Source organism: Buteo buteo, chromosome 7 (genome assembly GCF_964188355.1).
Source record: "Buteo buteo chromosome 7, bButBut1.hap1.1, whole genome shotgun sequence".
NCBI classification, from domain to species: Eukaryota; Metazoa; Chordata; class Aves; order Accipitriformes; family Accipitridae; genus Buteo; species Buteo buteo.
The window spans coordinates 39012655-39039446 of NC_134177.1; the positions used below are offsets into that span (position 1 = coordinate 39012655).

At 42.8% G+C, this 26792-nt stretch overlaps 2 protein-coding genes and 1 long non-coding RNA gene across 4 annotated transcripts in view; 1 reads left to right on the forward strand and 2 right to left on the reverse strand.

Moving 5' to 3' along the window:
* Positions 1 to 1693, reverse strand: part of RABEP1 (rabaptin, RAB GTPase binding effector protein 1) — a 52996-nt gene extending 51303 nt beyond the window's left edge. The window contains exon 1 of the mRNA XM_075032500.1: positions 1513 to 1693. Coding sequence (XP_074888601.1) covers positions 1513 to 1546 — 34 coding nt within the window. The 5' untranslated portion in view covers positions 1547 to 1693. The remainder of the gene's footprint in view (positions 1 to 1512) is intronic.
* LOC142032996 (uncharacterized) lies at positions 1615 to 22365 on the forward strand. Its single transcript, XR_012651056.1, has 5 exons — positions 1615 to 1758; positions 7428 to 7643; positions 11139 to 11190; positions 17258 to 17365; positions 22243 to 22365. It is a non-coding gene; the product is annotated as an uncharacterized LOC142032996 (long non-coding RNA).
* Positions 20816 to 25559, reverse strand: IFT22 (intraflagellar transport 22). Of its 2 annotated transcripts, none has more exons than XM_075032503.1 (5): positions 25471 to 25559; positions 25040 to 25119; positions 24820 to 24909; positions 23955 to 24157; positions 20816 to 21738 (listed from the first exon to the last, which is right to left on the reverse strand). In XM_075032503.1, the coding sequence occupies exons 1-5, from the start codon at positions 25507 to 25509 to the stop codon at positions 21647 to 21649; spliced, it is 504 nt and encodes a 167-aa protein (XP_074888604.1). In that variant the 5' UTR covers positions 25510 to 25559; the 3' UTR covers positions 20816 to 21646. The 2 variants fall into 2 exon arrangements, with proteins under 2 accessions (XP_074888604.1, XP_074888603.1); XM_075032502.1 differs by lacking the exon at positions 20816 to 21738 and adding an exon at positions 21764 to 23028.
* Between the last annotated feature and the right edge of the window lie 1233 nt (positions 25560 to 26792).

Here is a 26792-nt window from a genome sequence, read left to right on the forward strand (position 1 = left end):
AATTTGTTGGAAGTTGTTCTGCAGCTCTCAGAAGAAAAGGCTAAAGAATAATAAACAATGGTTATTCACCAGAAAGTACACAAAAGCAACCCATACCAACACCAATCTTACAAGCATGACAGCAAGTAAATTCACCTTCCCCTTAGTGCTCTAAAAGAACAAGCATGCAATCATTGACCTTAACGTAGGAAAAAAACCACAATCTACGCACCTTCATCATTAAAACATTGAAAAAGTAGACTGAAATCCCTGAGGATAAGCACTTTCTCATGTAACTCCACCAAAAAGAAAAAAAAAAAGCCCACACAATTCCCTAGATATGCATAATTAAGAATATATCATTGCCCTTTTCTAACAGAGTGCTTTCCCAGGGAAACTCATCTGCTCTCTAAAAAAAGAGAGTTCTGGCATAGCCCCATGGCTGGGTAAGCACCTGTCCTTCAAGATTCTGCACATCTCTCTAGTCCTCCTATTTCTACATTACGAACAGCCTCAACTTACATTTCTTGCTCTCTCACCCCTTCCTATACATCCCGTATGGCAAACATTGACCCTCCAATGCCACCTTCCAAGCTAAGCATTACCTATATGCATACAGTTCTGCAACCCATTCCAAGGGAAAAAAACCCTCCTTGTCTGCAATTCCTCCCAAACCAGAAACAAGTAACCTTTCCATAACAAAAACCTTCAGGGAAAGCCTAGCTTCCTCCTGCACAGGTAAATGCCATCTCGAGAGATGTTATTTTCTTTGTCTTCTCCAGCACAGGAACGACCTGCCCACACCACGTCTCCTGACCTCAACCTCTGGAAGTGCCTTTTCACCGCACGCACACGTCGAATTCAGCCCTACATCACCTGCCGTGGCCAAATCAATGACGGAGTCCTGCCCGGCCGAGAAATGTCCACCTGGACGCAAGCATCGCCCCCCTTTTCCTCCCCTCCCGCGGTCCCCCCCTCCCCGGGCAGGGAGGCCTTCCTCGTCCCACCGCACGCCCAGGCTGAGAGCCCCTTTCCAGGCAGCGGCGAGCAGCGCGTCCTCTGAAGCATTATCCTCCCTCCTTGTGCGCGCTGGGGAGCCGCCCTTGCTCCACATTAGGCACATTTACAGACAAATAACCACCTGCCGTGACCCCTTTCCTCCTCGCAAGGCCTTCCCGACCGAGCCGAGCTCCCCCCCCCGGGCGCCCACCGCCCGCCCTCCCCTCACACGGCGGCTCCCGCCACCGTCCGGGCACGGCTCCCTCCTGGCCCCGCAGGCCTCTCCCCAGGTCTCCCCTTCGCGCCTGGCCCCCGCCGCTGTCCCGGCGGATCCCACCTCCCCGCCGCCGTCACCACCCACCATCGCGGCCCGGCCAGGCCGCCTCGCCCCAGGCCGCTGCTGCCGCCCCCCATCCCCACCCCCACCCCCCTTCCAGCCCCCCCCCCCCGGCCGGCGCGGTTCCGCAGGCGAGCCCGGGGCTGGGCAGGCCGCGGCCGCCCGGCTCCGCGGAGCGAGGCCGCCTCCCCCTTTACCGTCCGTCGGGGGGCTCGGGCCGGGCTGGGCCATGGCTCCGGCGGGCGGCGCCGCCGCGGCCTCCTCCGCCTCCAGCCGCGGCGTCGGAGCGGGAACCGCTACGCCAGGGGGCCCCGGCGAGAGACGGGAGCTGCCGGCCTGGGCCTCCGCCTCCTCCGCCTCATCCTGACAGCGGCCGCCGGCGGCAGGAGGAGGAGGAGAGGAGGAGGAGGAGGAGGAGGAGGAGCGCCGCGCAGGCGCCCACGGTGAGACCACGGGACCGGCTGCCGCCACCGGGGCTGGGAGGGCCGGGGCCGCGCTGGCCGCCGCCGCCGTGGCAGGGGCAGGGTGGCTGCTCCCGGGCCGGCTACCGCCGCCCAGCCCCACGCTGGGGTGTTTTGTCACCCGGCGGCCGAGAGGGGAGGCAGAGCCGGCTCCGGCGGGAGCGGGGCCGAAACCTCCGCCCGGGACGGGCAGGGCCAGGGTGGCGGGCCGACGGAGGAGCAGGTGGGGCTGAAGGCGCCCGACGGGGTTCCCGCCGCCCGGTCGTAGGCCGAGCCGCCGCCTGCCCCCTCCGCCCGGCCTGTTCCTTCGGCCTCGCCGGCGAGCCCGGCCGGACTCCCGGGCCGCAGCGAGGCCCAACCCCGGGCCGGGGAAACATCCCCGGGGGCTGCTCGCGGTTAGGCTAGCTTAAAAGGATCGTTAGTATTTATTATGCAGGGAATTGGTGTAAGTGACACCACCAAAATACCATTCTGTCGTATAATGCAGGGAGGGGAGCAGGTGCGACCAGGCTGGGTGGCGGAAGGAGCCTGTCCAGGCACTGGATCGCTTCCCCACACCCACGGTGCGTTGGTCTGTGTTGATGGAGGAGTGTATTAATCCTTCCACCTAACTGGGAGATCGTGTCTAAATTCCAGGGTTTTACCAGTAAAAAAAGCAGGTTTGCATCCTTTGAGCGCATGTAAAATTACAGAAAGGAGAGTTGGAGTGGAGAGTAAGATACCAAGTCCTGTCATGGGCAGGATCTCTTACGGCTAGCCTTTCTTATGGCTTGCCTACCCTAAAAATCAGTCGTTTTTAAACTGCATCTCACTTGCTGACACAGTTTTTCAGGCCTTGGTATCAAAATACGTGGTATGGCAAGGCATGGAGTTCTACATTTCGTATTGAATTTTTGCCCAGTTAAACCAAATGCAAACTTGAAATAGGGAGTCTGAAAATTATTACTTTACATTTTGCCCATTTTGATCAGTTGAGGTAAATCTTCTCAGTCTTCGCTGTTGTAAAAAGCAGGCTTAAACTAAAGACTTAACTTTTCAGTGTTCCCAACTTGAGACATGTAGGGCTTTCTTTTCATGGCTGTTTGGAGAACACAGAACTGCTGATTGCTCACAGAATTGCTGGCTTAGTGACAAATGATCAAAGGACTAAGTATCTTACCACTTGCGGTACATTTACAAATTTCTTAGCTCCTGCTTAGGCTCTTTTAGAAGTAGCTGGATATTATAAGCATTCAACACATAAATCCTTTTGAAAATCTAGTCCTAACTGTGGGAACTGAGCTTTTCAAACTCTGTCCTTGTGTGTGTTCATATGGGTACCCCAAACCACCCCTATTAGCAGCTACTTTCATCTTGTTCATGTCAAGGCAAAACTCCCACACATTTGATTTGTCCGGGATCAAACTCTTATGCATCACTCCTGCTGCAAACAGAATGTAAGATAATATCAAGCTTGGTATCTGTTGTACCTACAAGTGCTTATTAAGGGATGAATATCATATCCCTTCCATCACTTCTGTAGACAAAATATTGACTATTGGAATTGCAACATTTCAAAATCTTTATCAGAGCTCCTGAGCTTACATATTAAATGGGTTTTATACAGTAGTTTGAAGAATAGAAAAACTCTCAAGGGGCTCATACTTTTTTTTTTCTTCTTGTTCTCCAATCTAAAGCTGTACTAGCTTTATAGGTATGGTTTTTACTTAATCTTTCCTTCTTTTTCTGGACAGTAATTGGACTTGACAGAGGCAAAGGTTTATGTAGTATCTAGTCACAATGTCTTATAACCTGGAACGGTTGGGTAACTTCCTCTATGCCTCCCAAAATGTCCCATTTAATTCTAATCACTTGTAGTTCTTATAGCCTTGATCTCAAAGAATTTCCCAACATGACTCAGCTAAACTTTAAAAGAGGTAAGCAAGATTTTAATAGCAGTTTGCAGTCATAGAAACAGGTCTATTGCAGTGGCAGGACCAGCAGAGACCAAAAGTCCTGAATTCTAATCCCCATGCTGTAAATGTTGGACAAGTGCAGTATTAGTGAATCAGTGAGGCATGGGTCAGATCTAGAGAGCTTCAGGTGGGCAGAGACTATGTCTGGAATAAGCTTCTCCAGAAATAATAACACTTCTAGAATCCCATGCATTTTTATCAAATATATTTGGCCTAAAAGTCTAACATGGGCATTTTCAGCATCAGTACCACAAGCAGTGGACACAAGTTAATGAAGATACATCTTCCTGGAGAGTGTGTGCTGTGTTAGTACAAGGCTGGAGGAGTAGCTGTCACCTTGCACTTTGCCTGAAATTTAATCCTGCAGGCTTACTGAAAAAGATAAGTTTCCAGCTTTTGTTTAAACAGGAACATCCAGTGACAAGCAGTAAGTGTGTACACTCGGTGGTTGTCTGGAGACCAGGAGTAAACTGAGGGGGACCATGGTTGTTTGGTTGCAAAAAACATAGTGAAGTAATTTACATAACACATCTAGGAGAGAAGAAGTATTTTCTTTTTGCCTGAGGAAAGTAAAACAAACAAGTAGCCAAAGAGCTAATTAAATCTGGTTTTCCTAATAGATCTGTCTTGTGGTTGATTGACTTCAGTGCTTATGAATGCACAAGTTCAAATGAAACTTTTCCTACTTTTTTTTTGATCATGTAGAAAGATTTTTCTCTCTGTGGCTTTGCTTTTTTTTTTTTTCTTTAATTGGGGCACTTTAACCTCAACTGAAGCATCTATTTTCATTAGGCTTTGAAGAATGTAATGATTGCTGTGTTTATCTGTGAAACTAGTCCCAGGTCCTATGTCTGGTCGAGTTACCCTGGCTATGTCCATTACATACATTGTACTACCACTTGCCACAAAGTACACAGCTTTGGGGGAGGTCACTGCACACTCCAGCAAGTCCCTTGGTGTGGATGATCAGAGGGCCAGGGCTGTGATCAGACCGATGAAGGGTATGATCACAAAAGCTTTGTATTCATAGCAAGTGAGGCTAATAAAATACAGAGCTAATTCCTTTAGTTTTGAATAGTACAAGATACTATTGTTTTACATGACAGCTATGCTGTTTCTACAAAAAACCAAAGTCTTTAAAAAGATAAACTAAAGTTCTGGACTTGCAAGGCCAAGTCTACATCTGGTGTGAATTCAGTGGAAACAGGCTGATGTGTGGGAAATGAGAAGCTGGCCTGTAGCACAGAATCAAAATGGAGATCAAAAAGACCCTCTGAAGTGTGCTGTTTCCCATTTATGTAGCTTTACTAGCCTACTGGCCACAAAGAAGTTTGATTCAATTGTGCCCTGTATGGTAGGAGTATGCAGTGAATTACAGGCCCTGCTCCCCAGTGTAGTTCATCTCATAAACCACCCACTGTTTAATTCAATTCATCCAAGAAAGCTGAGTAACAAGGTAGATTTGGGAAGCGGTTTTGTGAGTTGCCAAGAATAGACTCCACTGTACTCACAGAGGAAGAAAATTGCAGAACTGAGGACCCTCTGCCTGAGCAAGTAGGAGAATTAGTTTCAAGAGCAGCAGCTCATCTATCCCCGATGGCTCTACATGTAGGTGTTACAGAGTGAAAATTTTGGTAACAGTCTCCTTCATTGGACAAATCATGAAACAATATTGTCTTTAGATGAATGCAGCAAGAATGGTTTGAATGTGGAAAGTAAACATATGACCAGAGAAAACTCTGTGTTCTTAACTCCACGTGAAGCCCAGGGAAACAAGTTGCACACATCTTTAGGGAGAGACTCAGCTGCTCAGGACAGCAAGCCTTGGGTTCATTCAAAAGGCAAGTAATGGACTTGTCCTTCTAGCAAAAGAGAAGAGGAAAACCAGAATTTATTGCTTGCACTTTATGTATTTCTAGGTTTGCCAGAGTTTGTCTACTGTTTTTCTCACTTTTTTATTTGTTTAAAATAAAAAAGTGTTCAGAGTTTCCTAATATTTAACTTTTATTTTCCTTTTGTTGAGATTGATGGGTCATTAGCATTAAGTATTAGTTCTGCAGATATGAGTGTTTGTAGGCTTTGGTCCTTTCTTTTTAATGCAAAGCTTTTGGAGAAAATTTACATTCATCTAAGTATTACCATAAAGAGGTTGGTTAAAAATCCCAAACCAGTCATGCTCTACACTTCAAAGTTATTCTGGAATGCAAGGAATTCAGTCTGGAACAATTACATTATTTGCAATGGTAACTTCTTAGCGAACCCTGGAATAGTTTATGTGGTTAAAAACCTTTTCAAGAGGAATTGAAAAATTATGTTATCCCATCTATTGTTTAAAGGATTCCATGTGGTACAGTTCTTTGAATATATGGGAAGCAAATGAAGCCAAAAAAGAAAATTTGGCAGGGAAAAATCAGAGTGTTTGCATTGGCCCTAAATCTAGATATAGGCACATTAATGATCTCATTTGAAAGATGTCTATATTAAGATTTGAAAGCTCTCTGGGTTCCCAAGGGGCAAACTCATTGAATATTGTGATGTATCATGAAACTAAACAATTTTTCTTACTGCAGAATAACTAAGGAATCAGAAACTCATTCTGTATGCATAACAAAGGACACATTAAGAGCATAGTCTTTTGGGTAACCTTGCTCAGCAATACTTCATTAGAATTGTCATTGCAGGGAGGCACAAAACCAACACTGCTTTGTACTTACACCTTCATTGGAAGATGTAAAAATATGCTGTAACCCATTCAGACTCGCTATACCTGTATTGACGAAGTTATCTGCACCTGTCTACAGACATACAGAGAAGGATGCAAAGGGGTTCAGCAGATATTCTGGCAAACCTTCCCATAGTGGTTTAAACTGCTAGTGCCCTATAGCCTGCTCTGCCTTTGTATTAGAGAGAACTGTTGTAGTGAAGCAGAGACAGTGGAGTGTAGGATTGTACTTAGCCATGCAGTGTTTAGCCTTAGCGCAAATCTGCCTTCATCAGTGATTTAAGTAGAGATGCTGGACTTCGTATTGCAGTAGTTGAAGTGTGGACACACACAGTCCCTCCTGCCAGCTCTGTTAGTGTAGCAGAATTTTATAATAGAGGAGAGCAGGCACCAGCAATGCCCATGTCAGTCACCACACATTCATCAGACCTCACCCAGCAAAGCCCAACATGATCCAGCAGCAGGGACAACAAGGGTAATGGGACCCCAGAGAGAACTCTCTTGGTTTTCACCCTGTTCATGAGATTATGCTTTCCTTTAAAAAACCTGAAATAACAACAGGGGGTTCTGCTTTTTGAGGCTGTTTTGCATGTAAGTATTGCATGTAGTAGTATTTTTCAAAATAACAGACCATGTTAGCAGTAGCATCTCGTGCATTCAACTTCCTAATCTTGAGAAGACCCGTTCATTAACATCAGTAAGATGAGTCATGTCAGATCTGCAGGATTGGGCCATTTCTCCCATTTTCTTCCTCTGAGGCACAAGCAGATCAGATATCCCATAAATTCTAATGATTGCAATGCCCATTTGCCGAGAGGAGGGAGTGTTGCAAGTACCATAAAGTTCATTGTCCCATGCGTGTTGTATTAAATGGTGTAGCCAAAAGATTTCCATGTTAAGACATCAACAGCAGTGCTCATTTTGGAGTGTTTTATTAATCCAAGCACTGTTAACTCTCAGTATGTCCCTTTCAGAACTGTCTTTGGAGATACTTAGAAGAACATGATACCCAAGAAGACTGAGCAGTCTGTGTAAACAATGGACCAGGCAGCTGAAGAGATGCTATAGGATTTCAGAGGATCATGAAATCTTTGCAAATCCTTCAGCTGAACAAGCCCACCCTTCTGAACACTTTAATCCAAGGAGGATTGCTGGAAGCTCCAAAAGTGTAGCTCGAGGCCTTACTCCAGGTGGGACTCTTCAATGATTCCTGAGCCTTTTCTGGTGCTCTGCCTATGCCTGTATGTCCAGAGGTGGACCAGCTCCAATACTTGTTAATACAAGCTTAAATCCCACACCTTAGGTCAGTGGGATCTTAGGTCAGCTCACCCAGCTAGTCCAACTGTTTCTCATCAATGCCATCCCATCCTTATGAATCCTTCAATTCCCTGTTTTCCCTGATTTATCCTAGGTGTTACAGTGGTCTCTCTATTTGCCGCGGTTTTTTTACTGGAGTGCCTTTTCCAGAGCTATGTCCCTTAGATGCAGACAAATGAAATATTTTGTACTTCTATGTCACCTTTCACTGGAGAAAGGGCCTTTTAGTAGAGCCAGAAGAGATTATCTCATATTTACAGGCTGGGAAGGCCCAGAGAGCGAGCCTGATTTGCCTGTGGATACACAAAAGTCAGCAATAGGGGGGAAAAAACCCAAACATGTATCTCTTATCTCCCTATAGATTTTTTTTGCCATAAAGTATATTTCCTTTGCTTGATTATCACACCTTCAAAAATATCAAAAAGCTTCTGACCTTCTTTGAAAAACAGCTGAAGACAAACATCTGTTGTAAAACAAGTATTTCTTAGCAGGTAAAAAGATCAAAGAACTCATTTTCTACAGAATCTCAGTTTAATTCTCTCAGAAATGTTTGCTGCTGAGATATGCTTTCCTACCTTACTCTTTCACCATTCATGTAGCATTAAGAAGCTCCCTTCTCCTCTGAGACCACAGGAGGTTTCACATTACGTTGTTAAGCTCCTTCAGATCATCTCCTCCATGCACAATCCGAGTTACATTTACATGCCGACATAGTGTCATTCAGCCCACTTTATGCCACTTACATCTCTCTTGTTGCTATGGGGAACAAATTAGCAAATAAAATATTTGGGGAGGAATGTGAAAGCCACGACTTGGTGGATTTGTGTGTAATAGGCAGTGACATTTTACTTGGCATTTGTCCTTACCTAGCTGAGCTTCTTCTGCTGCAGCTTCAGCTAAATTCTCTGTAGTCAAAACATGCTCTTCCCACAGGATTTAGAGGCTTAGACATGTAACTGTATCCAACCCTGGGGAATTTTTACAATTCTCATGAGAAGAGGGCTTGCTTTGAAAGTGCTTTCGCTGGCATGAAAGTGCAAAGAGCACCATCCAGTGTCTAATCAGAGTAAATACACAAAAACTCGATGGCATTGATACAAAGGCATCTCTGCGCATCTCATAGTCAAGCTACACCTGGTGGGGTGCATGATGATCTAAATAGAAAGAGACTACAGTCAGCTATAGAAGGAACTTCTAAGGGAAGACTGGCAAAGTTGTCGACCTTTCAGGAAAACATGAGACAACCTGGAAGATCACATCTTTTAAAGAAGAGCTGTCTTCTGAGTTGGAGTTATTGATGATTGAGAGAGCAAAAGGCACAAGCAGGAGGAAGCGGAGGTGGTTATAGATGGGGCTGGTCAAGAAAAGAGTGCACGTTAAATCCATGAAGGCAAGGAGCTACAGCAGAGAGAGAAAATTGGGCCAGATCCTTATCCTATAATCCTTCCCCTTTGCAGAGTAGAATGAGCAATAAGAAGCTAGGAAGTTGCACTGGTGGCTGAGAAAAAAAGGGATAAGTGACTTCAGCTGCCACTGGCCAGTCTCAACAGCCTTGTATTGCTTGACAAATGTAGGTAGTCCTGGATTTCAAGAAGGAAAATGAGTTGGAAAAAGATTTTGCACAGAAGCATGCAATAAGTAGTAATTCTTCTTATTACATATGGCTACAGGCTTTTGGTGGGAACTAGTAGGAGAACAAGGAGTCCATGAGGCTAAAAATGGGCGCAGGCAAAAACTAATATTATCTGCAAAGAAGTGATACCCAAATAGATGTCCCATAAGAAGCATGCAACTTTTCCGTGGACTAGTAGTTGTGCAACAGTCTGTGGAAACTCTAGGTAAACAAGGAACCAGGAGTGTTTGGAATATTACAAACAGGATATTTATTAATCAAAGGTGCAGAGTGCTCCAGTTTAGCACAATGTTTGTAGTAACATATCACTAATATATCCTCCCTAAAATCAGACTTTGGGCTGGCATAATTTAGGAACGTTGTAATCCAAGACAGCTCCTCTGTTGTGTTCAGCTTTCCCAGGAACAACTTAGCATGTGTTTGCTCTTACTCTTTTTATATTGAACTTGCAGAGCAGAACTCATTTTTTTATTAATATTAAGCAGTGTTTTGTTTGTGCCCTGTGGCAGAAGTGCCCAGATGGAGTGGTTTGAACACAGAAAACATGAGAAGCATTTAATGTTCTATGGAGCTCTGTTAAAGTTGTCTGAATAGAACATCTGGTATCAAATCTTTGGATAAATCAGTTTCTGCAAGTATTTGGACCTGCTCTGGGTCTGCGCTTTGTTCCAGCTTTACATTCCCTCTCTTGCTTCCCTCTTTCTAGAGCCAATAGATGATGGTTTATTGCCTGGTGCAACCCATTAAAGTCCCTTTGCTGGGGCTTGGCAATTAGTTGAGCAGAAAGAGTATAAAAATCGCTTTGGCATCTGTGGGGTTGAAAAGGCAACACTGACTTAAGATCTCCCTGAAAGGCTTTTTATCTATCCTCAAGGTGATGGAGAAAGAAGAAAGAGTGGTCATCCAGAGACTTAGGGAAGGTATTGCCTGATGTGTCTGCAGAGTGTAACCCTGCTGGAGAGTTTTTGTCTGTAAAAAACGTCTCTGCCCCCCATAGGGACCTAGTGGTACATCCATGCAAGACCTCCCTGCCAGGGGAAGTGAATGGTATCCCACTGCTCAGCACTGACAGATCCCACTGCCAGTTCTGCTTTATGTGCAAGAAAAACTCCTGCAGAGTTGAAGAGTGAGAAGGGGAAATGGGAGCTGTTGTCATGTTGTATGCCTGATGCCATACAACAGATGGAAGTGTCCATACTTAAGAGAACCACAGCTCCAGTCTTCCAAAGCACGTACCACTGCTGGGCACAGCAAGGAAGGGCAGGGTCACATGTTTTTCACTTCAATAACTGAGGCAGCAGAGGCAAATCAAGGGCTGGTGCATATGGACCACCTAACTTAGATGTGTTTGAGATTAACTCTTCACTTCAGGAAGTGTTTCAGCTAAGAAAGGCTGAGCACGCAGAGCTCCCATTACCCTTCCCGGGACTTACCACACTTGGCTCCACTCCTGGGCAGATTTTCAGATGAGTGGTGTTGTGAATCGCCCAAATTTACCTGTGCAGAGGCTCTGACTCCTGGAGCTATGACCAAAGCCACAAAAGAGCATCAAATGGGAATTCCTAAGTTACATTCAGAATATTGTGAAGCAACTGTTTCACATGTAGTAACTAAGAAAAATGATTAATGTAACATTTTATGCTATTGAGGAAATAAGATATTTTGAGGTATATTCCTTTAAGATGTCTTGCTATGTTTAAAGGGCTGATTTTCTTCTCTCTGTTCTTGTTTTCAGGCTTGATACATCAAGCAAACTTCAGTGGAGTTGTTCTTGCCTCACACCAATGGTAAGAGGAAAGAGAAGCAATTTATTCATGTTTAATCTATTTTGTGCCAGATGTTTTGCTGGTAGAAATCCATAGCTCCACAGGCACCAATTTCTTCAGGATCTGGAATGTCTGGCCCAATTTCTTTCTCCATTCTCGATGGTCTGTGAAGGAAACTGCTTTATTTTGCAATATTGAATATTCATGCTGGGAAGTTATAAGCAACAACAAAAATAATGAGAGACAGGGTCTCTAATAAGCTTCCTGTCACATGAGGCTCTGGTTCTGTTGAAGCAGATGTGGTTGCTGACTTGTTTCCAAAATGTTTGTTGAGTGGTGATTAGATTCTGTCATACTGATGTTATCTCTCTGTGATCTCATTCAATACAAGTAGTTCTGCAAACAGTGAAATTTTTTTTCCTATGGATTTATGTCTTGGATTATGTTTCAGCATGGACCCTCTGATGTTTAATGGGGATTGAGTTCATTTTAGCCTGTTTCTTCAATGAGAGATGAATAATCTGTCTTCTTTATTTTGCCATCTACTTTCACAAAACTCACAGGAATTAAGTATCTCAAGTATGTCAAATTTGAGTGGGAATTATGAACCAGTTATGTAAACAAATGTGAAGATGAGTGTCATTTTCTTACAAAAGCAAAAGAATCTATTTTTCAATACTTTGTCCTTGTATATTACCTGCTTGATTCTATTCTGTTTTATTTGTGATCAATCATATAAGATATGCTTTATTTGTAAAGCTCTATGAAATATGGGAATTTTTTTGCCATATTGAATGCATAAACATCGTTAATTTATACTTGTTATGGGCCACACAGATTACATTATTTTTTATTGTCCTCGCTGGAGCATGGGAAAGAGGTGACATGCATTTTAACTTACATGTTTGCACAGGCAAATGCAGAGAAAGAATAGGATGTTTTTCCTTTAGAATTAGACCTCACCAGTTCTGTTTTGGAAAGGAAAAAAGGAAACCTAGAATTGAAAAGGACCTTTTGGGTTTCCGAGTCCAGTCTTCTGCTTCTGCAGTGAGCCAAATTCCCAATCTTTTTCATAACAGATTGTGCTATTCAAAAATATCCTCTTTCCTCCTTGTCATCTGTCCTGTCCTCCCAATTTCCTACTTTATTTGGTCGTTTGCTCCAGAATTTCATTCTTTTGATAGGAAGAACCTTTCTAATTTCCGTAGTCATTTTATGCATGCTTGTTCTTGTTCCAGGAATGTCCCTTAGGTTGCTTAGTTCTTTTCTACACCATCTAAGTAAACTGAGACTGTGCATGTGCTCCGCTGTGCCAAGTCCAGTAAAGGAAGCAGGAGTTAGTCTTCATAGCCAGCCCTTCACTTATTTCCTTCATGCTTTAGCTGTTTAGAGCAAATTTTTCATGCATTTTTCATGATATGTCACATTAAGCAGCAGGAAAGTTTCTGTGGATCATAGATAATTTGAGGAACTGGTCAAGTGAGAAGGGTGGTAGGAAGGTTGGCAGCAGTCTCAATTAAGTGACTATAGGAGGATGAACTGTTGCACAGCCTAAGGGGGTCTTATGAAAATTAAGGATACCATGAAAAAAGTGAGGAAATCATAGCCATGTTTGTTTGTACTAAATAAGAGGCCTGAAGTCTTTCCTCGTTGCTTCCATGTTGATCTTTCCAATGTTGATAACATCCAGTCAAGGCTTCACATGGTTTGACAGGGGTTTCTTGGGGCCTGACCTAGGAAACTAAGCTTCCTTGAGTTTCATGTGAAGGGTCAGGGTTCTGTACCTTCAGCAAAGCTAACTTTTCTTTCACATCCTTCTCAGTGACAATAAAAGTCCATCTTGATTTTATTCATTTTACTTGTATAACACGTCTGATTAACCTTATCATTATCTCTCTGATTAATAACCCTACTAGCCATTCAAACTCCCTGCTTACTTTTTACATTGGAAATGTAACTTTTTCTTCCTCTAGATTAAGAAATATTTATATGGCTATTACAAAACATCAGCAGGATTTAAGAAGAAAGCTTTAAAAAAATCACAGTTGCCTCTTTCAATCGTCCTTGATACATTTTAAGTTACAAAGAGTAAAGAAAAATGACACCTATCCAATTTTCTGCTTACATCTTGAGAACAGTCCTGTAAGAAAGACAATTCTGGAAGTCTCTCTCACTGTCTTTTTAATCTTCTGCAAAGTTACTTTAGTTTGCTTAATGTAAATGAAAAATTAATTTAAAAATTAAAAGCATGGGGGGGACAATAATTTAAGAGGTAGAAGTAGATGAGACAAGAAGGTAGAAGATCAGACAAAATCCGATGTGTTCAGCTTCACTTGTGCCAACGTAAAAGGTGGCGTCTGTTTATGGTTAAAGAGGAGCCTTCATGTGGAAACAACAAGAGCTCGAGATCAGGGCTCACTCCTCTTCTATTGCAAAGTAGCCAGATTTCTTCATTATATTTGATAATGGCAGATTAAGCCCTAAATCTGAGTTGGATCTCTGAAAGGTCCCAAGAAAGATGGCAATGAAAATTTTAAACCCAAATTTGGGACTGTGGCTGTTCTTGCTGTGGAGCTTTTCCTTTAGGAGACCTTGTCAGCTGGAACCAGTGTCTGTATTATGAAGTAACCCACATGTGGGTGCTAAGCAGCCATGCTTGGAGGCTGGCTGCAGAGGCCTGCTTCAGATTCTTTAGACGTGAGTGATTTCTGAACAATGTTCATCCTGGTCCCCAAGAAAACATGTCGGCAGCCAAAGATAACTGGAGTGGAATCTGGCTAAACTCACCATCTTCCACATTAGTCCCCTTCCTCCTCCGAGCCTCACTCAATCCCAGGGGTCTGCCAGGGTGTGTGTGGCAGGCAGCCATCGCCCAGGAATCTCCCCTGTGCCTGGCAGATTAAGATTGGGATGGATTTTTTGTGTTTTCTGGTCCCTTTCAGGACTGACAAACGGAAGCCAGACACAGCCTGGAACTTATGCCAAAGTCTTCCAAGTCTTTGTTAACTGGTAGGATGATGGATATTGGCCAGTGGTGTCTGGGTGTAAAAGAAAAAGGAAATCAGATGGGGTCTCAAGAGTCTAACAGGAACTGCAGATGGTTGGGGATGAATGTCCTGACTTTCTTTTTTTTTTTAAATATTACACTTTAACAAACAATGTAACAAAGAGCAATCCACAGCCACATAGCGTATGCTCATATCACCAGAAAAGAAGCACATGCACATTCCTGCTCACCACACAAGTGCTGTTAGTGATCTCTTTGCCATGTTATTCCATCTTCATACTTAATTTTGTTAGCCTGGCTATAAGAATATACTGTCTACCTAAGTGTCAGCTCATTTATCTCACCTATCCCTTCTTAAGCCATTGACCATTTTCAGCCACATCTGATAGAATGAGAGAAGTCTTAAAGTTATGAAATTCCTTAGAAATTCATTACTATAGGTAGCCTTGTCTGTGTAGAGAATAAGGGAGGAAGACCCTTCTAAGAGGATAGAAAATCTACACTTGGGTAAATTCTTAAGACACAAGTCTGTTGGAAACAGGGCTTCAACAGCACTTAGCATAGAATGTTTATCTACTACTACTAGGTTTTTCTGGGACTGACAAATGAATTATTAAGTAATGGAAACTGCATGTGTATCTGTTTGGCTTCTGTAGCATTCGCTACATATCAAGGTGCCACGCTTAGATCACTGGTCGGCCCGGACCAGGGAAAGAGACAGATAACACACACAGTGTGAGCGCCAACTTCCGCCTTTTATTGCGCAGTTAATTCCTTTTATACTAACAAGGGGAGGTGGGGTTACAGGTACATCACAAGGCTGTGACTAACCCTCTAACTTTCCGTGACAACGCGAGATCTTCCGAACGCCAACCCCTACAGCTTCTGTGGGTTCATGTTATAGAAAACTGTAGGAATGTCTGTAGGAATCACAACTGCCCAACTTTGTGTCATAGGCCTTGTGACTTAACAGGACACAGAAATTCCCATTTAGCTGAATAGAGAAGAGAGCACAGAGTGGCAAGTTTTAGCTTTTATTGCTAATGCTTTGTAAAATTACCTCTATGGTCTGCAGACTCAGACCTGTGCAGGTTTGTGTGACCTCAGATTTATTACACCACTACCATATTTGCACATCTCTCTCCAGTTCCTGGATATGAAAGAAATTAAAGGTCCAAAAGTTCAGCTTTATGTTAATAGATCCAGATATACCCAATATTTAACTTCCCTGGACAAAGGAACTGCATCAAAGGTTGGCCTGTCCTGTTATGTTGTGAAGGTGTCAGCACTGTGTGCTGCAAAGCTTCATGCAACCTTAGGGGAAAAAAAAAAATTAAAAAAAGCCAAGTGTATGCTCAATGGAAAACAGATGGACTTTTCATTAGATATTGCTTTTAATGATCTGCTTTAAAAGTAAAGATACACCATTCTAAACAGAAGAAGGGCCTCCTAATAGCGTTGTTTAGGTCCCAGGCTCATTATCTTAGCTACAGATAAGCAAGATTGCAAGATCTTTGTATCATTAGGAGTTCCAGTCAAACATGCCTACCATTATTAGAATTCCAAACACAGCAAAACAATCTTGGGGCCTTAGCAATACTTTTCCCTAAGATGTATCTTTATTTAATGATACAGTGTTATTATTATGGGCCTGGCAGTTGGTTGCTCAGTTTTTGGAGTATTACCATTTAACCTAGGTCAGAATAAAAATCCTAGAATATTCATTGCAGAGCAGACCTTTTGCTTCTTTGAGGGCCTGGTGTTCACAGTCAACTTTGGTGTGATTTCCTCCAAGTGGTCTTACTGGCTGTGAGAGTTGAGCCCAGCAGTCTAGAAAGCCTGAAGATCCTTCCTAAAAAGATGAACCCTGAAATCTGTGCCTGTAGGTACTAAATCAACTTTTGACAAGTAAAGAACAATGCAGTCCCAGGGTTTTAGGAATAGATGGTTGCTGCCAAACCACAATAAATGCTTTTGTCTGGAATTCATGGAACAGTAACATAGCAATGGAGGGTGTACCCTTGTCTGTTATTCCCTCTGAGCAAATTCTCAGAGTCATGTTACCAGGATTCAGATACACTTCATGGAACTAGTAGAGAAATAGGCTTTCATTTCCTTACAAAGGGAGGAAGAGACAATGGAACTCAGCAAAACATATGGTGGTTTTTTGTTCCTGTCTGACAGTTACACAAGCAAAACCCAGTGCCCATCCTCAGACAGTATGCTCTAAAGTGAGACTCCTGTGAAAAAATTTGTTACCTTTCTTCTGTTACAAGTTGACAAAATTTCTTTACTTCCTCTGCATATGTATAAATACAACCTATGTCTTCAACTGATCTCCAGATGAAGAATGTGAACCAGATTCCAAGCTTCTCAAAGTTCAAGGAAGTTTGGAGCTGATGTTCTGGTTCACTGTCACCTCTGTAGAAAATACCTACATAAATAAAAAATACCTGCATGGATAAAAAAGAAATAAGCTGCTTGTTTTCATAAGAGAGGGACTATAAGGATCAAGTCCAGTGACACTCTATCACAAACTATTAATTAAGCACCATTCTGAAACCAGGTAGGTTTTTCCCACTCTGTTTGTTAGAAACCTTATTCAATTTCCAGACTAGAGTTATTAATGACTAGTTTGTTCACATGCATTATTGTGCCAAAGCTGTTGTTTAGTTTAGATTAAACACAAATAGAATGTGTGAGCCAGAATATTAGGTTTCTCCTGCTTTTTGTCTCTTTCAGGGAAAAAAAAGAGTTTAAATATAAGGCCACCTTGTATTCAAGGTCAAACTATTTCCTCCTACAATTCAAGGGCAGCGGCATGGGGGAGAGTGAGCAAAAGGAGCGGGTGATAAGAGTGCTTTATAGTTAGGTTTGTGTAACTTAGTCAAAATGGTCCAGCCTTTTAGCAACAGCATCCCTGCTCTGCTGATTGCTCCTGTTATCTTAAGTCCAAGTAAATACAGTCTATTTTCTTTCTTTGTGATATATTTGCAGAAATCAAGCATGTATCCTCTCTCCCTATGTTGCTGGAGTGAAAAAACCAAACACTTCTCATACAATTGTTTCTTTCTTCTTCAGCCATTTGGGTGGCCTTTTTCTGATTCAGTGTAGCTTTCTGAGCATGCGTGACCAAACCTGTACACCGTCTGCACAAAGCCACTTCCGTCAGATTGGTGATTGCAAGAGGTAAGAGCTTTCCAGATACTATTGTTTGTGAAGAGGACTGATCTTCTGAGGATGAATCCTTAGCAAATTCTAAACTGGTGCCTTTATAAGGTATCTAGTTAATGTAAACCTCAGTCATTCAAGGGGGAATCTTGTCCTAAGTAAATAACCTGAGATGCATCAATGCAAAAATATATGCCTGAACCCACAACAGGCCTGCTTCACACACATGAATTAATCCCCTGAACTGCTTAGAGTAGTAGCATATGGTATCTTTTATTCACAAGTGCGATAGCATCTGTGCATGAAGAGCGCCGACTAAAGCTATGTGAGTTACTGTTAGAGTGTTTCTAGCATCTCAGAAGAGGCAACTTCTCAACAAGGTAAATCAATCTTTTGGGGAATCTTTGCTGCACCACTGAAGTATTCCACCAGTGAAGACTTCTGGAAAAGTGGTAAGAGGAAATACTCACAGGTGACCTCCAGAGCAAGGTACTCCTGTTGAAAAGTTCAGTCATTTAAGACCTGATTTTAAGAGGTCCTGGATACCTTCTAGAAGTTGCTTCCTAAAGTGTCTGCACATCAGCACCCTACATATTTTAAACTGAGCATGTAAAAACACAGCATGGATGGGTACACTTAAATGTGGTGGCCTACGTGACTTCCTTGTAGTCACTTGGCAGGGCAATAATAGAAATAGGAACATAGGATTTCTTATGTCTATTGTGTCCATTAGAACAATACTGCTGAGAGCAACTGAGACCAAAGGCCTGGCCTTCAAATTATATGACTTGAAAGGAAAGCTGCATTTTTTTGGTAAGGTCCAAATGTATTTCATTCGGCTTTGCTGCTACTCCCAAAGTTTGGTTGTAAACAAGTATGATTTTTACCCTGGAAGCCACACATCTGGATTGCAGTGCCTGTAACTGTTTTCATCATCACAAGTAGTTATTGGCTTCATAATGTTGTGCGTGTGCAGAAAACAGCTTGTAAAAGGTAACCTGAGCAAACTCTTTTTTATAATTGAAGAGCTTAAATGTCTTAAACCACCAGTCTGCAAGGTAGCCACAGCCACTAACTTTCTATATATGACCCTGAAGTCTTAAAATTCTGCATTTCTAGCCCTGCAGAGTTCTGATTCTGACTACTCCCTATCAAATTTCCATGCTGACTCTTTGTCCAGATAGGTCAACTGTCCAAAGCAATGATGTACTAACTACTTTCATAGGAAATGAGTGTGAACTTGAGTAGACCTCACCTATAGCTATAAACATTTTTGTAGCTATACAGCAATAAAACTTTGAAAATAATTTCTGTACATCATAAATACAGCAATGTAAGCTGTCGGGATTATCAATACTCAATGCCAAGTGATAAAATAGTGTTGCACCTGAATAACTTTAAGTAACAAACAGGTGGTTTTCTCACTGCACTGTTGGCATATCCTGGAGACTCTGGATTCTGCACTGTGGAGGCTGAATGTATTTGAATTAATTAATATTTAAAATGTTCTATGCCCCCCTGATTCCAGCCTCAATTCCCCAAACCATGACAATGCAGGTGATCACAGAAAAGCCACTTGACCAAATAGCCACTGAATTCCAGTATGGACAAGGAACCACAGAAAGGAACTCAGAGACTTCCAATTTGTGCACAGTTCATACAAAGCAGGGGTTTGGGGGTACATGGCTGCTGGCAGAATGAGAAGGGGACATGAACTGTTCACTCCGAGGGACTGAGGACACCTAGGGAAGGCTACATTTATTTGAAGGAATTGACAGACTCCACTGGTTCTCTGCCTTCCCTTCCACTTCTTTGAAAGGTCATCCAAAAAGCCTTTCCAAACTTCCAAGCATGGTGGTAAAGTCCTCACTGTGGAAGAGTAAAATAGAGTGCTTTTGCTGCAAATTTGCTGTTATCTTCTGCTCCTAAATTGCTCTTACTCCTAGTTAAACCTGTGGCTTGCTAACTGACTTGTGAATAACTTGTGGCTGATTACCTCATTGTTCCCAGTTTCCTTTGCACTTGTCTGGGCAATTCTTTGCTCTCGGAAGCAGAAGTATGGACAGAGCCATAGAACAGTCACTTACTAACCACATCGCTTCAAGCAAACAAATAGTACTGCCCACCCCCAATCTGAGTAACACCGTGATGTGGCATCGTTTGAAGCTCTGCAAACTTACTGATAGCACAGGAAAGGCAGGCTGTAAAAGGTAGAGACAGAGACGTAACGTATGCTCATCTGGCATTCTTGTACCCATATTCTAACTGGGTGTCTCTGTTGAGCTGTTTCATAAATCACTAATAAATGATACTTCTGAATAAATACTTTCACTGTATCTTCTCCAATACTAAGGATTAATTTTGTGTGGGTCTATGCATTACTCTGTTCTTCAGCAGTCACAGAAATTAATCTCTTGGCCAGATTTTATGAATGATGGTCCACATTTTTTACATATTATGACCTTTCTGGATGATATAAAGTCAAGTCTAAGGATCTGTCTTTGGTTCTATCTAACATTATTTTTCTTCTCTAATGAACAATGTGTTGCAGTATATAGATACCTGTAATTTATATCCTTTTCTTGAGCTTAAAGTAAGATCATGATTAACGTTTTATATGAAGCAAGGTGGTGAATAGGAGAGTTCATTGACTTTTCAACCCTGGAATCACCCAAACGCTGGTTTACATTCCAAATAAAATATTTGGTGGGTTTTACACCAGTCTTTACCAGTGCATATCACAATGTTGCTATTGGGAAAAACTGAATTTATTAAGGCAGTATATTTTAAAAATTGGCTCCAGCACCACACAGCTGGCAACAAGGAAAAAATAATCTAAGGCAGCATGTAAAAAACTTGTTCTCTAGTTAGACTGTGAATTTTCCAATAACGGTCTCCAATAGACCACCCTATGACACTGATTGCAAACATATAAAGCCTGATTGTTTCGAAAGTCATATAAATAAAATGTAGATGTTGAAATGCCAACCTCCCACTATTCGCCTCCAACCTTTTCTTTTCATCTCTTACTGCTTATTTTGCTTTTTTCTTTCCTGGTGTCCTTCCTCTCACTGATGTTTTCTTTTCAGTACCACCCCCTCTTTTCCTCTCAGAACCGAGTGGAGCTTTTAGCTTTAATGGCAGAATAGGAGCCAGCAGACAATGAAAAGAAGCTGGGGCAGCAAATTCTGTGAGCACACCAAGCACCCAAGAAAAGAACAGTGCAGGTTATTTGTGTATGCAGTCAACTTTATATGCCACACGGCTGGTACCAGCCTAAGCAAACCAGCGTATCATTGGAATACTAATTCTCTAAAGTATGAGCCTAGCTCAGTGTGTTTTGTTGTGTTATTTGTAGCCATTAGTTTTACAACTTGGAACTGTTCTAACATCTTCTCTTAATCTTTCACCTCACATGCCTTTGTTTTAAATAAACAGGGCTTAATAATGAAAGAGAAAAATACCCGGGGAAGTACAAAACACAACTGAGATGAAAAGGCTTTCAGATTCTAGCAATGTGTTTGCTGATTTTGAGCATGACGATGTAGAAGTGCTTTGTAGAAGTGCTTCAAGCAGTATATGAAAGTAACTGAAAAATCTTGTTCTACCTGAAAGCAGCAGTAAAAGTAACTTATTTTGAGCTGCTACAGTCAATCATTGTTATGCCACTACAATGAATCCTGTTGAAGGGGACTGACAAAAGAAAGGGAGTGCCAATTTTTTGCTTTGAGACCTGTGGGCATTTTGAGGAGGCCAGGACAAGACCTGAGCTACTGCTGACACCACCCTGTGGCCGTGCATCACACCCCGACTGCTCTCTGCTCTCACTGAAGCTTCCCAGACAAAACCCAGGAGAAAGCCCCAATTGCACACTGTTTGAAGGCCAGGAGAAAGATGTGTAAACAAATGAGTAGATTTTTGAGGCATCTGTTCTTGTCATCTTGGAAAACAGAATATTTGCGCAAGGACAGGCTACTCATTACTCAGAAAAGAGCGAACTATGAAAATAGGAAAAATAGTAGACTAATTAACCTTGATCACTGAAAAACCCAAGAAGCTCTCACTCCTGTTGTCTTGAACTAAAATACATCAAGTACTTCCTGTTTTATAACATACTTTCTGTAAAGGATGTTTACTAAAAGACAGTGTAGGTGTGAGGACGAGGCTATTTTAACATATACTTGTAAAACAGCGGCAGCTCAGATATAGCTGTATGGCATGAATATGTAGTGAAACAAAATCTGTAAAATTTAGTGCTGTGGGTGAGACATAGTTCTGACAAGCCATTGATCTCATGCTTCACAAGGTGAGCTGCAGTACAAGGTGAAATGGGATGCTTCTCAAGGATTTCTGCAGTTCCTGCTCCCAGTCCCTCTCCTTCACATTATCTTCTGAAAAAAAAAAGCATGTGTCAGTATGGATACATGCTTCTGTTTTTCATTTGTCATTTCTTTGGTTATTTGGGTCGGTGACAAGTTTCTGTAAATGTCTCTTGTTGGAGCTAATCCCTGTGAAATGTACTACAAATTTATCACTGTTTTCCTTACTAAAAATTAAGCAAGTCAATAAGAGTTCCACAAAACCATAATTAACTTTCCCTTTGAGAACAAAAAGGATGCATTTTTTAAATGTTTTTATTGCCTTAGTACTGCATGTTACAAAAAACCATCTTCCACAGCAAAACACACTAAGAACAGGGATGAGTGCAAACCAAACAAATCAGAAAGTAAATTATCTATGAAACCACTTATTTCAATACAACAAGGAACAGTAATGTAAGTTTCGAAACAGCTTTTCCTCCTCTAGAGAATGCAGAACTTTTTTTTGTCTGTTGGACCTCCCAACATAGGTCAAAGCATTGCACTACACTGAGATTTCAATTCTTTTCTTCCCAGAGAGACCTAAACATTGTCCCCAACAACATTTATTTTGTTGGAATAGAAGAAAAACCTAGTCCTGAGAAAGACTGCAACCTACTCTGTCTTGCCAAGGCAATCGCTATCCAATGTGCTCTCTTCAGATGCTGGACAGAAAGATAAAGAGAACTTGGAACATAAAAATGTGGATTCCACACCACGACTGCTTCTCAGATCTCTATTCCAATCCGTTTGTACTGACTTCCAAAAGCATAACTTCTCCAGGAACACAGCTAACATGAGCACTTTACTCAGATGCTTCAACAGAACTTCACAAATCTTATGTTCTGTCAAGCTTTCTTCTCTTAGCACCTCTACAAAAGAGATTCTGAAGTGATGACCCATACCTTTATCTTTTGGTCCACACTAACTTATTAAACAATACCTTCCTGTACCTCTGATGCCAAATGAAACCAAAGTGCAGCTAAAGTTACCCAAATTCCTGGATGTGCAGCCATCCCTTTGGCACCACAGTTCATCTGGTGTCAGCACTTGTTTATAGGCTGAAGTGTTTATAGGCTGGCAAATTCTTGTTGTGAGGACCTGTTCAAAGGCTAGTATAGCTTACAAAGTAAAAATAATCCTTTCTCTTCCCTGTTCAGTATTTCTTTTAATGTTATGAGATAATCGACATTTCTTCCCTCTCTCTGCTCTCATTTATTAAGTTGATAATGCTCCTGAAGTATTTCATAAATTCCATCCGGACATCTTCAGGATCTTCTTCTAAGTTGGAATGTATTAGGTTTAGCTTGTTCAGCGGGTAAGCTTTGAAGGTAAGTAAAAAATAATTAGTATATTCCTTTTATAAAAGAAATATTCATAATCATGGCCATGGGACAGCTCATGCTGAAGTCAGTTGGAATTCAGTAGTATCCAATGTTTGATATCCCAGAGAACATATAATGTGAAGAAGAGATGCATCATAGTTTGTTAGCATCACAAACAAGTACAACTTGTTGCTAGATTAAATTCTTCAAACATTATTATTAGAACCTAAAGTACTGGTTTTGGTCTCACATTCAGTTAAGCAGAAGCTAACAATTCAGCAGTGAATTGCAATTTTACCGTTGAAGTGATATGACATTGATTATTTCAAAATTATGGAATGATATTGTTACATTAAATTTGTATTAATATATTAATACTTATAATAAATATGTATTTGTTTGAACACAGGAACAGCTTGCCCAGAGGGAGTGTGTGTTCTCATTTGTATAAACAGCCACAAATAATTTTGCAGTATATAAGGTACCTATTACAAATTTTAAGAGGAAGATTGTTAGCCTTTTATTTCAAAGGTCTCCTATTCTTTTGGTTGATAAAATGCAGGCTTAAATGGCCTCAAAAGTGTCAGTTAACAAAAGATAAAATTCAACATAAGAAACAAACTACTAGTGATGATGAAATATGACAGGAGTTCCAATTCCTGGCTCAGCTGCATACCCACTGTGTGGCCTTAGGGAAGACACTCAAACTTTCCTTGCCTTTACTTTCCCTTTTGTGAAATAGGAATATTGCTCACCTGCTAGACGACCTTTGAAATTAATTATTTCTGGTTTTGCAGAGCACTCTAATATTCTTTGATTGGCAGATTTAAATGAAAAATGCAAGCCATGAGGTATGAACAATTTCAAAGATACATAGATCAATAAAAAACTCTGAGTTACAGATTGAGTTTTCCATCTCCTTACCCAAGGACAGATTTTCTGTGTCCCCCGCACTGCCTGGCTTGTGATGTGCAACTAGGAGACACTGACTATCAAGCAGTGGCTGCTGCTGCACGAAACAGGAGTACCACATTTCAATTTCTTTCAGGTGACTAGGCAGCTCAGGATTGAAGATTATTATTACGCCATGAGAGTCCTTCATCAGAGCTGGCCAGCATGTTTCAAACCTTGAAAAACAGGTGCATGGAAAATGGTAAGATTGATAGCTGGAAAACAGAAACATGCACTCAAACTTCCTCAAGTTTTTCTTCCCTCCTCATGAACACATTTCAATACTTTTTCTTTCTTATAACATTAGTAATCTTGCCAGTGATCTATCATATTCCAAATATTTTGACCTACCTATTATGTTAGTTGGTCCCATGATTTGCTGACAATGTAGTATTTGGTCAAATGCTTATTTAAACTTTTTGTCTAAAAATGGATCTGTCCAGTTCTCAATTGTATCTTTTGGAAATTAAAGCCTCAATCATATATATACATCGTTTGAAGTCCACTCGCAGAATAACTTCAAGGAGATAAAGGCAATTACAGAGTGGGCCTCTGTCTCCTGTACCTGTAATTTCATTCTAGGAGCTATAGACTTTACTGTTATGCTCAGTCTTTATCCAAAACAAAGTTCAGTGTCAGCTGGGATTATGGCAGAGAGTACTTAGTATCAGATGCTTTATAGCAGAGAGCTATAAAAAAATATAATGGGGTAAAGAGTCAGGAATATTCCTCATCTCAAACAGATCATTGGTTTTAGGCCTTAAGTACGAATATTTTGTGTAAACAGAACTATTATGAATTAAGTAACCTGGAGGAAGTAACAATGATGATGGCTTACTTTTGATCACCACTGCAATCCCACAACTCAAATCGACACCCAGCTCCCTTGCTGTTACCATTCAAGTTTGGCTTCTCATACTCCAGGATCCTGTGAAAATGAGTGGATATACAATGTGGTATCATTCTACACACCGCCACAACCAGAGAGCGGGACTTTCTGAGGGGTAGGCAATTGTCAGTGGGTTGGTTCAGTCAGCACGTCACAAGGTTTTGCTCACCTTACACCTTGCGTCGGGCTGTAGCTGCCAATCCCTTCTATACTCTCCGAAACAAAGTTTGCCAACACCGACTTTCCAGACTGGCAGAAAGCAGGAATGAAAGTCACCCCTAGGAATTTAACGTGCCAAAGCCACAACGAGGAGAAGAGCACGGTGTTTATCCAAGCACCCTGCTCTCCCTCCAGCTAAGGCTCTGAGCCTACAGGCCCGCCCTCCCGCCTCAGGGACCCCCCCCGAGCCTCCACAGCCGCATCCCCTCAATGCCAATGCCGCCAGCACGCCACAGCGGGCCCGGCCTAGAGCAGGCCGCAGGGACTGCGGCCCTTCGGGAGAGCGCTCAAAGGGCCGGGGCGGAGGTAAACGCGGCCCCGGAGGCGGGCGGCGGCGGCGGCCGGGGGGGGGAGGCTCCCGCGGGCCCGGGGCGCGCTCACCTCACGGGGCCCCACCAGCAGCACCTTCACCTTCAGCATGGCGGGAGGGGGCGGCTCCTCCCGCCCGTTGCCCAGCAACGCGGCCGCTCTGCCCGCGCGGGGAGGTGCTGGTGGTGGGGAACGGGGGAAGGCGCGCTGCGATTGGCGCTTGCCGCCGTCACGTGCCCGGGGGGGGGAGGAGCGGTGCGCACGCGGGGCTGGCCGCCGCCCGCCCGTCGTGAGGTGGCGTCCCGGCCGGTGGGGAGCCCCGCACTGCCGCGGGGAGGAGGAGGAAGAGGAGGAGGAGGGGGGTGGGTGTGTCTGTGTCTCGTTGTGTCCCCGCTTCAGCTTGGTTCCCCGCTCCGCTTGGCCGAGCTGCCCGCGGCAGCTGCTGTCCCTCTTCTCCTCACAGACAGCAGGGCCCCGTAGCGCGGGAGGTGGACGCGGCCTCTCAGGTATCCTGGTGGTGGGTTTGCCCCGAGTCCTTCCTGACCGACCTGGCGGTGTGGCAGCGGCCGGCTCGGGCCCTGTGAGCACCCTCAGGCTGCCCGCAGTGGGGTTTGTAGCGCCTGTACGGCCTTAAACCCTAACCAGTGTGCCCTGAGGGGACCGCCAGCTTTTGTGTCCATCGGGCGGGACTGGCAGCGGATCCTCCTGCCCGCGCTCTTTTGCGGGAGAGGTGTCCACTTGGCTTTTGTGTCGTCTGGAAGGCAAGAGTCAGGCTAACAGATACTAAACACACTTAAAAATTACACAGCGCTCATGCACCACTCTGGTGTCCCTCACTAGCTTGAGAAGTGCTGTCCTTGCCTGCAGTTTCCTTGTGATTTTAACTGCAGATTTTCCTTGAATGGACGATGAAGCAAGCTCTTGAAGTTTCTTATTAAGGCTTGTTAGGGGAAGCAAGAGGCTTTTTTAAATTGCAGCTTCTAAGGAAAAAACATCTGGCAGACAGATGTGCTGCATCAGAGCTGTTTAGTGCCCAGGTACAATAGCAGTTTTAGACAAGCTTTCAAATAGGGCCTCTAGGTGCTACCATAATGTAAATGTTTATTAGTAGTACTACTAATAAATGTGAACCAGGATTGCTGTGCTCTCACTGAGGTAGAGTCTTTTCTATCACACTGTAGACTTACTTGCTGTTTCATTCCTTACATAGGGATAGTTTAGGATGCTTCAGTGTAGCAGTGGCATCACATGATTCACACAGTATTTTAAACTTCAGAGAACCCTTTGTTTTCAGGTTGGTGGGACAAAGACAATGAAAAAACAGTAGTTGCACCTAGCACTGAATTTGATTCTGCTGTAGCAGACTGGATGTGTATTTTCTGTTTGTGAAGATC

Bases quoted from the DNA above. Each gene is read 5' to 3' on its own strand.
- IFT22 (XM_075032502.1), bottom strand. From the start codon at position 25,509: ATGCTGAAGGTGAAGGTGCTGCTGGTGGGGCCCCGTGAG. The intron at 25,120-25,470 runs GTGAGCGCGCCC...GCTTTCTGCCAG, and splicing joins TGCTGGTGGGGCCCCGTGAG to TCTGGAAAGTCGGTGTTGGC. The intron at 23,029-23,954 runs GTAAGGAGATGG...TTACCTTCAAAG, and splicing joins CACAGAAAATCTGTCCTTGG to CTTACCCGCTGAACAAGCTA.